This window comes from Phragmites australis, chromosome 5 (genome assembly GCF_958298935.1).
Source record: "Phragmites australis chromosome 5, lpPhrAust1.1, whole genome shotgun sequence".
Taxonomy (NCBI): domain Eukaryota; kingdom Viridiplantae; phylum Streptophyta; class Magnoliopsida; order Poales; family Poaceae; genus Phragmites; species Phragmites australis.
In genome coordinates this window covers 30089499-30101870 of record NC_084925.1, presented here as the reverse complement: position 1 = coordinate 30101870, position 12372 = coordinate 30089499, and the positions used below count along the sequence as shown (strand labels likewise).

Below are 12372 nucleotides of genomic sequence, written 5' to 3'. Positions count from 1 at the left end.
ATCCGACCCAGATCACCTTCGACTTCATCGACTAACCAATCTGCATCGGAACCATATTTGGTATCAACCAGCATATTGTTGTCTTTGTATTTTTCGATATGTTTTGCCCTTCCTGTATAATCTCATCTTCACCATGCTTGATCCAATAGGTATAGCCAAACTTAAAACCCATTAGAATCAAGTATGAATGTATCTGCTCCATGATAGAAAATTATTTCTTGTCCTTGCAATCAATGCATGGACAACATATATAGTATGCATGTTTATTTGACTTGTATTCAACGACCGCTCTTAGAAAAGCAGTCACATCGGTAATGAGCTCTAGGGAGCGGCAGTCCGTATCGTACATCCATCTCTGATCCATCTATAATTAATTATAACAAACTGATTTTCATTATTTAAAATCCATTAAATTCATAAACATCAAATAATAATATAATGCTAAGTAATTAAAATGAATATGCTCAGACCTTGAAGTTATACTAATGGGTAAATGCATTTAAAAGATCAATGTATATAATCTATCTAAATTTCATATGAAGAATCATAATTAAAAAAACTATTTTTAATAATTAATTCTTGATCACACAATATTTTATTAATTATATTAAATTCACTAAATTAATTAACAATAATTAATTATGTCATGCTGCTTATTAAACTAGATTCAAATCTTAAATTGGAGCTAGATCTTGGTCTAAGCAATCTCCATAAATCTACTATAAGGTAATTGGAATCTATTTCCTAAATTAGAGCTCAATTGGAGCTCTAGCTCATTAAATATTCATCACCATGGAACAATCACCTACATTCAAAATCTAAAGCAATCTAACAAATAAAGTTAACTGCAAATGAAAGATAGATCGAGTTACTAACTTTGGAGCACCTAGGATATGAGGATTCCTTCAAATTTTAAAGCCTCCAAGAACGAAATCGCCACAAATGGCTGATAAGAAGATGGCTTATTCCAAAATTCAGCTCCTCTTGGTTCATTTCAGGCTTGGGGGAAGGGGAACACATGCTTTTATATTGTACAATTATCACTACTGATGTGCAATAAAAACTAGCAGTGGTACTAACATATAACTATCGACTCGTGTTACTAACCGACACAAATACATCATTGCCGGTTGGTAACATGAACTGGTAGTGATAAGGAGGTTATCACCATTGATTCATGTTACCAACCGGTAGTGATAAGTGGTACCTCTGCTGGTTTATGCGACCTCAATGATTATTTGGCCGTTGGTGGTTATAAACCAGTAGTGATACCTTATCACTAGTGGTTCTAGCTAAACTGGTAGTGATAGCTGATCGTCTATTGGGGTTTCTATGTAATATAATCCAACACTAGCGTTAGATAAATTAAACTTATCTCCATCGAGAATGACATGAACCCACATTAGGCTCTATGATGTAGAGGAAGCCACGCAAATCTAAGGCAGTGGTGACTTGTAGCCATATAGTTTTGTTGAGAGGAAGCAGCGAATGAGTGGTCGCATAAATCCGATGCACTGCCCGCAAACCTTATTGGCGCCCATAGTGTAGGTCACACGACGACAAAGGCAAATGCTCACCCTTGGCCTGGTGCACGCCAAGTAGAAGAGCCGTCGAGATCTAGCAGTACAACACAACAATACATATCACCAAATGGATGAAGAAAGGAAGGGTGTGTATATGGGAGGATGTATCAGGATGTCTCTAGAGCCTTTTATAGGAGAGCGGCTACTCTTTAAGGGTTGTTTCACCTACTATCACCCCTCACCAATCAGTAGCTTGGTCAATTAACCCCAAATTATGGCATTATTCATGTATTGATCAACTCATGACAATACAAAATGATTTAAAAATGAGGGAGAGAGTAATGCACCGGCGGCAAAAATAAGGTTGGTGCACTGCCACAAGTCACGTGAAAAAACACAGTTGTGTGCGCATATCTAGGCCAAAGTCCTATTCACAATTCTTTTGCTTTTTTGTTTCAAAAAAGGTAATCACAGCTTATTAACTAGTGTACATTCACTTGTACAAACAATTTCTTTGGCACTTCATGAATGAGCCTTCTCATCGGCCACACTATTGCATACTCCATATAACATCATATGAATTAGTGCATATAAAAGTGAAGGGAGGTGAGGAGTAATAATGTAAAATACCACTTTATCCTCAAGAGCTATATGCCTCTACATTGGAAACCTAAACGTAAACGGAGGGTAGAAGCATGCATTACTCTTTCCCTAGGTCTAGATGGATGGTCTCAAATGAGGTGTCTTCTCTTGAGTCACCAGCCCTTTGCCCCACTAGTCCTTCTGCCCGAAGGTATGCCGATATCTTCAGGTCTTGGGCTTCACAAAGGTCCTCTAGGTCTTTACTTTTACCTTTGAAGGGTACAATGCTCCTTTAAACGCCTTCTTTCTTAGGCTTGTCCAATAATCTCTCATACAACCTCCGGGACAATGGAACAAGAAAGTGGCAAGCAGCTGCGTGCGCTCCATGAACAATCCATGCATGTGTGTTATATATAGTATCTTAAAGATATTACATCAAAAACATTTGTGCACGTCATAGGTCTCATATCTTTTGTGGAAAACTTCTTAAGTAGGATATGAGTTTCTTGTTTGTTGCCTCCTCGCTATGTGCAAATGGTCAATCGGATCAGGATCAAACGCTTGCGCTATCGCTTGAGATAATGTATCATATCCTTTTTTCATATATATGTAGTCATATTAGGAGTAATTAAACTCGTACATACAGTGCGCCTAGTTATATGTATGCATGTATGTCAAAGGGCCTGTCTAATTCAGCTTGTCTACCTTTACTACTCAGATTTCACAAGCTGGTTTGGACTTTTTATGGATTCCGAGGATGACGTTATGAAGTTGTCACTAACCCACCAGGGGTGCTACATATACTATATACTTCATTGATCCACGATAAAATCCAATCTAAAATCAACTTATGAAAAACCATGATCTAAAATAAGTTTTTTAAAAAGCACGGTTCACTACCATAAAATAGAATTTTTCAGTGGGTAATTTTCGTGAGGGACATAGAACACCGCCAAAGAAATTATTATTTTTCGTGATGAGTAACCTAAACCGGAACCACAAAGAAAAGTAGCATTTTGTTTTCCTGCCGGTGGTTAGAGCACCGCCACGAAAATTGAATTTTTTTTGTGGCGGTCGTCCTAAACCACCAAGGAAATATATAGCCACAAACACCATAGTCTCAGCGGCCGCGGCACATCCTGGTAGTGGTCGAAACAAACCGTCCCTGAGCTGGCAGCTTGGCAAACGCGCCACCTGCGCTTTGTTGGCTTGGGAGCTGGCCAAATGCAAGCTACGATGTGGCGCCCGGGCGTGATGACACGCAAATACATCTCCTGGCTAGCGCAGGAGTTCTGCCCATCTTCACCACGTCAAAATAGCATATCTATATCTATCTTTGCAGTTGTCTGCATGCATGCTAGCTAAGCTGGCCGCATATGGCAACGTGCGTTTGACCACCAAGTCGACCGATCTAGGCCGGGATCTAGCGGTTGACCACTACTCCGCGGCCCCTAATAATGCTTTATGAAATTAAAAAGAGGAAGCGTTATTACTGTAGTAATAATGATTTATTGAAGGGCAGACTAGTTATAGAAAAATCATACTACTACTAGATTTATCTTTACAGATAATTCTATAAAATATTAATTTATCAGTATTCTTTTAATATAAAAAAATAAACTTTACGGAGGTTATGTTTCATTTTGTTTCTTGTAGGCACACCACCTTAGCCTGAACAAATCGCTTGGTGCATGATTGAGATCCCAAAATGCAAGTTAGGGGTGGTATAAAAAAGTTGAACAAACAACCACGACAAGAAATACAACTCTCTGTAATATGGTGCACATGTATCTTCTATCTTTACCATTCATCCTTCTCATCTATTTATTGATTCTCTTACCTACATATGTTTTTTTTTTCATTTAACCCTCTCGCACGAATCTTAATGTAAATATATGGTTAATATAGAGGGTGCATACGTTGTGAAATTTCCCTTCCAGCCACGACTTGCCGGCGATAGAAAAGGTGCGTAGCCTTGGGGCGAGGGGGCATGACCGCATGAGGTGGTGGTGCGTTGGAAGAGAGACGCTGCTGAATTGGCAGCAAAAGCCAAAGGAGCTAGCACACCACCGCTGGTCAACAGAGGCGGACCCAGCCTAAAATTATATGTAGGGCGGAGTCGCCTGCTCCGCCATGAATCAACGCCGCTGGGGTGAAATACACGGTGCAAAGAGATCAACGTGGAGGTCTCGCCGCCGGAAAGGTAGGGCGGCCGCCCTACCTCGCCCTATTAGTCGGTCCGCCCCTGCCGCTGGTGCAGTGCGTCAAGTGGCACAAGAGGTGAACGGACGTAGGAGGTAGCTAGCTACGAACTAGGGGGTATGTATATTTTTTTATTCGTCATAGCAGTGAGGATTTTGATCTATATCCGATGCGATGAGTTTTTTACTGTTCTTGGGAGGCACCGAGAAGAGAGAAAATGTTACTTTTGTTAACTCCTCATGAGATAAGAGGTACATACCGGTGGTACCTCAACGGAATGAATTTGAGTGCTGCATGCTCGCTCCCTAAAGCAATATGCGCGATTACAAAACCCATGAGCCGTGGACGTGGTATGCTATATATATATATATATATATATATATATATATATATATATATATATATATATATATATATATATATATATATATATATATATATATATATATATATATATATATAGTTTAATTTGCAGATATATCTCCTGCAATAAATCCCAGTAAGAACGCTGCAGTACTGAACATAAATTAAAAGATCTTTTTTGAGAGGGAATGATCATTAGCCAGAGTAAGCATGCATAGCATGGGTACGTTATAAAAAGGGGCCTCAGCCTCCCGGGACGTTCCATCACCGGTCCACGAGTTTCAAGCAAAGTTCCGTTTTCCGCTAGAGCAGATCTCTACAGATAGCACACCCCCCCCCCCCCCTTGGTCTTGTACTTGTTGAGGGTGTACGATGGTGACTGTGCTGCTGGTTGCCTTCGTCGCCCTCTGCCTCCTCGCTGCGGTGGTGTTCCGCCACTTCATGCCGCTGCATCACAACCCCGGCGCCCCCAGGGGCAGCTTCGGCTGGCCCCTCGTCGGCGAGACCATCGGCTTCCTCTGCCCCCACGCCTCCAACACCACCGGTGCATTCTTGCATGACCACATCACCAGGTACTAATTAAGCACGCGCGTTCTAGTCAACCTAGTTTCAAACTGATATATACCACGTACAAGCGTCGTTGATCACGGTCGTCTCTCATGCATGCACGTGTCTTCGTGGCTGTCGCGCGCCGTCGTGGTGTGCAGGTACGGGCCGGTGTTCAAGTCGCACCTGTTCGGAGCGCCGACGGTGGTGTCGTGCGACGAGGAGCTCAACCACTTCGTGCTGCAGAACGAGGAGCGGCTCTTCCAGTGCAGCTACCCGGGCCCCATCCGCGGCATCCTCGGCAAGTCCTCCTTGCTGGTCGTCACCGGCGAGCACCACCGCCGGATCCGCGGCATGGCGCTCGCCTTCGTCGCCTCCACGGGGCTCAGGCCCTCATACCTCGCCGACGTCGACCGGGCCGCGCGCGCCGTGGTCGCGTCCTGGCGCGGCTGCCGCGCCGTCGCCTTCTGCGGCGAGGCAAGAAAGGTACTCCATCAAACCCACCTCACTTACCCTGCTTGCGCTCGTGTACGTGTACTGCCTAGAGTACAAGGACCAGACCAGACAGGATCCCGTGGAACAAGGAGTCAGCACTGTGCCCTGCTGTAGCCGCTCGTGTGCATGTTTTGTCTGCATGCATGGTCTTTCTTTCCCAAGGTGCCAACCTGCCATGCAGGGTCCTCTGGCCTTTTCTGCCTTTTTGGTTTGACTTTGGTTTGTCTGTTTGGCACATGCATGCAGTTTGCCTTCAGCGTGATCGTGGAGCAGGTGCTGGGTTTGTCGCCGGACGAGCCGGTGACCGGCCGGATCCTGCAGGACTACTCCACCTTCATGAAGGGGCTCATCTCTTTCCCTCTCAACATCCCAGGGACATCGTATGCCAGGGCTGTAGAGGTAACTATTTGTGGTAAAACATGGTGGCCATTTTGATCAGTTATATGCATGCTGGTGTACAGTATATTATAGCCCAAAGTAGTAAATAATGTTGGCCCTTTTTTTCAAGGTGTGCTACAGATAGCATTCTGGTACTAGAGTCCAAAGGAGTGAATGCTGTAAATTGATAGTCTGAATGTTTTTTTAATGATGTTTGATAAAAAAAAAAGGGGGCATACAAATTACTTCTGATATATAGTCATTGGTTCGTTTAACTTTTGAGCTACTTACAGGCGAGGAGGAATATATCTCTCACTTTGGAGGCAATTATGGAGGAGAGGAGGAACGGTGGCACATTCAAGAAGGTAGCTTTCCTAGACGTGCTTCTCTCAAACAACGAGCTGTCCCACGATGACAAAGTCACCTTCGTGCTGGACTCCTTGCTGGCAGGCTACGAGACCACCTCAATTCTGGTTTCCATGGCCGTGTACTTCCTAGGCCAATCTCCCAAATGCCTGGAGCAACTGAAGGTACATCAAATATAGCATTACAATTTAAGATTACGCATAGTGGCTAATTGTACTGTGCTTTCTTCTAAAATTATAGTTGATTAAATTCTGTAAATGCAGAGAGAGCATGAGAGCATAAGGTCCAGCAAGGGGAAGGAGGAGTTCTTGACCGCTGAGGACTACAAGAAGATGGAATATACCCAACGTGTAAGATGATAATTTGATTTCTGTTTTTTTAAAGATGTTCATCCATGTTTTACTGTGATCAACTATCTACACCACTTATATACTTTGAAACGAAAATGTGGTCCACTTGCTTGCATGATGTCACGCAGGTTATCAACGAGACAATGAGATGCGGCAACATCGTCAAGTTTGTGCATAGGAAGGCTCTGAAAGATGTCAGATACAAAGGTAATTAAACAATGTGAGGTTTTAACTGAACTAATACTTGTGCTCATGAAATGATCGTCATTGCTCAAGCAAAAGCGATGATTCTTCCTTCAGTGCCAGCAATATTTAGCATTCCTGTGACTAGCTTTTGTGAGAGGACGTCTAAAACAAGTGGCCGTGTTCCCTAATTTATTTATTTTTGGCAGAGTATATGATCCCAGCTGGCTGGAAAGTCCTGCCTATTTTGGGCGCTGTTCATTTGGACCCTGCACTTCATGCGAATCCCCAAGAGTTTCAGCCTTGCAGATGGGAGGTATATACATGTTTGTTCCCTGCATAAGCCAGTGGTTTTAGCATCTATTTCGTTTTTCCCTTCTTGAGAGAATATTTTTTTTGTTTGATCCAACTGATGAACAGGGGTTGAATCAGACGCCTGGCAAGAAGTTTGCACCGTTCGGCGGCGGACTCCGGCTTTGCCCTGGATCGGAGCTCGGCAAAGTGGAAGTTGCTTTCTTCTTGCACCACCTTGTGCTCAATTATAGGTAGGGAACATGACAAATCAACAGCATCCTAGTTTATACTACGACTAAGATTATTGCGTTAATCTTTGTAAGCTGTAACTAAACAAAAATGATGCGCCGTGCGCGTACGCATGCAGGTGGAGGATGGACGGAGAGGACGTTCCGATGGCGCACCCGTACGTGGAGTTCAAAAGGGGCCTGCCCATAGAGATATGGCGCCAATCTGATCATCCGACCCCTTGGTTCGTCACGCAGTAGCATATATGGAGCTGCTGGAAAAGAGGTCGAAGCGAAATAAGTAGACAAAAATCCTTGATAGTATCAGCTAGGCTGTACCGCTGTATGCAGTAGCCGGGAAGACAGACAAAGCAGCAGTAGCGATAGTAGAGTAGTAGCTGAAGCTTATATAATTGGCAAGAATGGCAACTACTAATCAAGTGATCAAAACTAAACATACATAGACAGCACAGTTTGCTGCTGTTCTACATGCCCCAGCCACTGAGTACATGCATATGCATACGTTGGTGATCGATCGCGGTTCCGGTTGGTTCATCCGATCGGTGATCGATCAGCCCCATGAAATTCATCCGGCTTTTGATGAATTCCCGACTGCAGTGTTGAGGCAGCACCGCGCGCGACGCCGAGTAGGCCACACGCACGCCATGGGCTGGGGACTGGGGAGGCGTACGGTCGAGGCCCCGCGCCGCGCAGCACCACCGACGCCGCGCCTGGAAGTTAGATGGGGAACGCGCGGCAAAGAAAGCGGTGAGATGGCGGAAGTAAATTGTATAGGATCTTGTCTAGAAATATTCTTATAAGATCTCATCTATGCTATTTATCCTATAATTCAATGACTAAGTTAAAGAATAAAGAGAGGGAGTAGACATATATTATTATAGGAGAGAAACTCTTTTATTGAACCTGCTACTGTAACCTTTGCTTTCGAGATGGTGTGGCGCATGGGATCGCCTCGATCGGGTTCGGCCTGCAAAGCGTGCGATGCGGCGCGTGGAAGGGACTAGGGAGCGGCCGCGGCGTCTGGACGTCTGGTTAGCGCGGGGCGGCGGCTGGGGATTGGAGCAGCGGAGGCTGAGCCGAAGGAAATAGCGCGGAGAAAGAGGTAGAATGGCCCATGCATGTCACAGCAGTCAGCAACTAGTACGAATGTCGAGCAGAGAAACGAACTGGCCTTTTACTCCCAGACGGCCTTTTTACGATGGCCCGTGCGCAAAATCCATTGACGCGGCACGGCAACCGTTCTTAGTCCCAAACCGAGAAAAATCTAGTTATAAAAGCAAGAATTGTGACCTCCTTCGTGGTTTCCGCCATTTCTAATCTTCTTTTTGTCACTTTCTTTCTTTGCTTCTTCTACAACTGATTCGAGCTGCCTGGAAAGTCCTGCCTATTTTAGGCGTTGTAGTATATATGGAGCTGCTGAAAAGGAGGTCCAAGCAAATCCGTGGAAGTATTAGCTAGTAGCGATAGTACTGGGTGGAGCTTAGAATGTCCGAATGGCAACTTGTTAAGGAACCATACACATACTTAAAGAAGCGGAGAAGCGTAAAGTTTGCTAGCTGTTGTTATACATACCTCGGTCGCCGATGACATGCATGCATGCAGGCACACATGATACATAATTCGGTGGTCTCGCGCGAAGCTTACATATGGCTCGTTGGCTGATCCGATCGATGTTCTATCGATCAACCCCATGGAATTATCCTCCGACAGTTGTTGATGAGAAACTAAGTTAATATGTGTTTTAGTTTATTTTGTGTGATGAGTGATTAATATTTATGTGATTTTTGTTGATTAGCGTATGTATGGTTATATATTGTAATGTAGATTTTGTCTAACCAAAGTTGAAGAATTGAAGTTTGTATTGTTGTCTCGATGCAAGAAGTTTACACTCACAGGATAGTTCGATGTGAGGTTTTTTTACCTTACCGGATAGTCCGATGTGCGGTAGATATGAGCACCTGAGCTTTTCAGCGCAAAAGAATAGAACAATTTATTTACCGGAAGGTCTGGTGTGAGTGTGAGTGAGCACCAGACTAATTTTTTCATAGAAGGGTGCAAATGTGAAAGTTTAGTGTGGTAGTCTCACCGGATGGTCCGATGTGTGCACAGGTGATCACCGGAGGCTTCACCAGACAAAGATTTTCAGAGAGGTTGAAAAACTAAGTTCCAGTGATGATGAACTCATCGGATGGTCCGGTGAAGGGCGTGTGAACACAAGAGAGTATCACCAGAGCTTTTCAGTTCTAAAGCAAATGTTGAGGTGTTCATAGGATTGTTCGGTGTTGGGATTTTGTGGTCATCGGACTAATTTTTCCAAATAGGAATGCAAACTGGGTTCCAGTGAAGTTGTACTCACCGGATGGTTCAGTGTTGTACTGGTGTGAACGCTAGACCTCCGGTGTTTGTATTTTTGTTACGTCTGATTTTTTTTAACTTGATTTAGATTTAGACTAACATGTGATGATGTTATATGGTTCTGGAGATGCATGTTTGCAGGTCTCATGGTGTGTAGGTGATGGATACAACTTGACGGTTGACGACGAGTAATCGGGGCTAAGCGGGGTGCTTGGTGCCAAAAAATCAAGGAGGCTGGATGGAGTCAAGGATGATCCTAGCGGTACACTGTGGAGGTCAAGCAAGGTAAAAGATGAAGGTTGATAAAGGTGGCGTGTTGACAAAATCAAGCGAAGAGGATGCTGGTACAAGTGACAAGGCGGCCCGAGGGATTAGGAGCGGGAGAGACTTTTCGGCGGTCAAGGTCGCAAGACGGAGGACACACGTCAACATCGGAAGACTTGCTTGAGGTCAAAGCAAGCAGCTGTGAGTCACGCCTTATTAAGCGTGAGAGTCGGTTTCTCAGTTTGGCCACAAAACCACAGGCGGATGGAGTACATATGGCATCATCGCGAAACTTGTGTCGAGACGAAGCTAAGTTGTGAAGGCGCCGCGGCCGATGGATGGAGGAGAAAATAGACCAAAATATCCCTATTGGTAGGTAGGAATGTACTACAAGAGAGGAGTATTTTGAAAATAGTTAAGAAAACTTAGGAGTCAAGTTTACTAGGCTATAAATAGAGAGGTATGGCTGGTTGGGTAGCCTACTCCTTGAGCCATCTATATGAGAGTATTGTGCTAGGATTTTAAAGGAGAGGGAGATAAGTGCTTAGCCTATGTAATAGATGAGAGTTTTAAGAGATAAATCTTTATAATTTGTCTAAAATTGGACTGACATCTTTAGTAATGAAGTTTAATTTTTGCATATACTTGAATTCCTCTTATTCTAGTTTCTTTCTATTTATTCCCTTGCAAGTTTGTAAGTTCTTGATATTTTGTTGTTGATTTTTGTTTTTCTTTTTGAGCTGAAATTTTAATACCTTGGAAAATGTTTTTCTCGATGCTAAAGGTATAGAATTCACATACATATGCATATGTGATGAAGTCTTGAATTCTCTTGACTCTAGATCATCATCTTGGAGAGTTTACTTGCTCGATAATCTTATCTTTGTTTCGTCCGTCTTTAAAGTTATGAATTTATGGATACAAAGACATATGAAATGATTTTGAATAGAACCTATGGTTTATATTCTATCTGTAAAGTCATATTAGCTTGAAACTTTTCATTTTGCTTTGTCTCTATGAGTATTATTCTTCCGTTCAAGGTTTGAAATACGTTAGATGATTAAAAATAAGAGAAAGTCATCTATTTTATAAGAAATTGTTGAGGCCCTTATTCACTCTACTCTAATCATCACTTTTAATCATAAAGTTGAATTTTTCGACTACCGACGCATGGCAGCGCCGCGTACGACGACACTGAGTACGCCCGACGCTGGACGCACCCACGCTGTGGAATTGGAGACGCACGGTCGAGGCGGCCCCCGGCCACCGCCTGAAAGAAAGATGGGAAACCGTGATGGTTCCCTCGAAGACAGTTGAAGTACTGCAGGCTGACAAGACCACCCAGATGGTGGCAAATTCTATGTTCGCAACTTGAATTGCACATGATCAACATGTGCTAAGCTACCTCCTTGCATCTCTATCAAGGGAGGTGTTAGCTCAGGTGGTGACATTGACGATCGTTGCTGAAATCTGGAATGCAATTTAGGAGATGTTTGCTTCCCAGTTGTGCTCAAGGATCATTCATCTACGGTCCAAGCTAACAAGCACAGACAAAGGAGATATGTTCATAGTGGAATATTTCTCCAAGATGAAAGGTTTTATAGACGAGATGGCTGCTGCTGGAAAGCGACTTGATGAGGATGACATTGTGTCATATATCATCACGGGTCTTGATGCTAAGTGCAACTCACTAATTGAGGCAATAAGTGCAATAATTGATCATGTTAGCTTAAGTGATATTTATGCTCAACTGTTGTCTACGGAGGTGTGCCTAAAAGTGCAAGTAGACGAGATGGTTGCTGCTGGAAAACGACTTGATGAGGATGACATCGTGTCATATACCCTCACGGGTCTTGAGCTCCACCCAGAGTGGGCTCAATCAACATATTCATGCATTTGTCCTATAATGTTTATGTGTTGATTCATTTCTGTTTGACACAGTCATTCAATGTGATGTATCACGCTGCAGCTTGTTAATTATTAGAGTATATTTTTATTAATAAATTATTGCTTTAAAGTTCGCTCAGGCTCCCTGATTTTCCAGTCTCCACCACTGCGTATATTTGCTCTTGAATCTGGTATAGAGCCTTTTCTTCTACCCCACCTGACTTTGTTTATGAATTTTAAGGTTAAGTGATTGTGATTGTTATTAATGAGGATTGAGGGGTAAATCTGTGAGGTCTACTCCACCCCGGCTTGAGTCATCTTGCCCAGAAGTAATAT

General features: G+C 43.4%; 1 protein-coding gene across 1 annotated transcript; it reads left to right on the top strand.

Moving 5' to 3' along the window:
- The first annotated feature begins 5042 nt into the window (after positions 1 to 5042).
- Positions 5043 to 7770, top strand: LOC133917948 (cytochrome P450 724B1-like). The gene is made up of 9 exons (XM_062361755.1): positions 5043 to 5242; positions 5378 to 5702; positions 5958 to 6110; positions 6383 to 6619; positions 6719 to 6805; positions 6934 to 7012; positions 7198 to 7304; positions 7409 to 7533; positions 7650 to 7770. The coding sequence occupies exons 1-9, from the start codon at positions 5043 to 5045 to the stop codon at positions 7768 to 7770; spliced, it is 1434 nt and encodes a 477-aa protein (XP_062217739.1).
- Positions 7771 to 12372: the final 4602 nt, after the last annotated feature.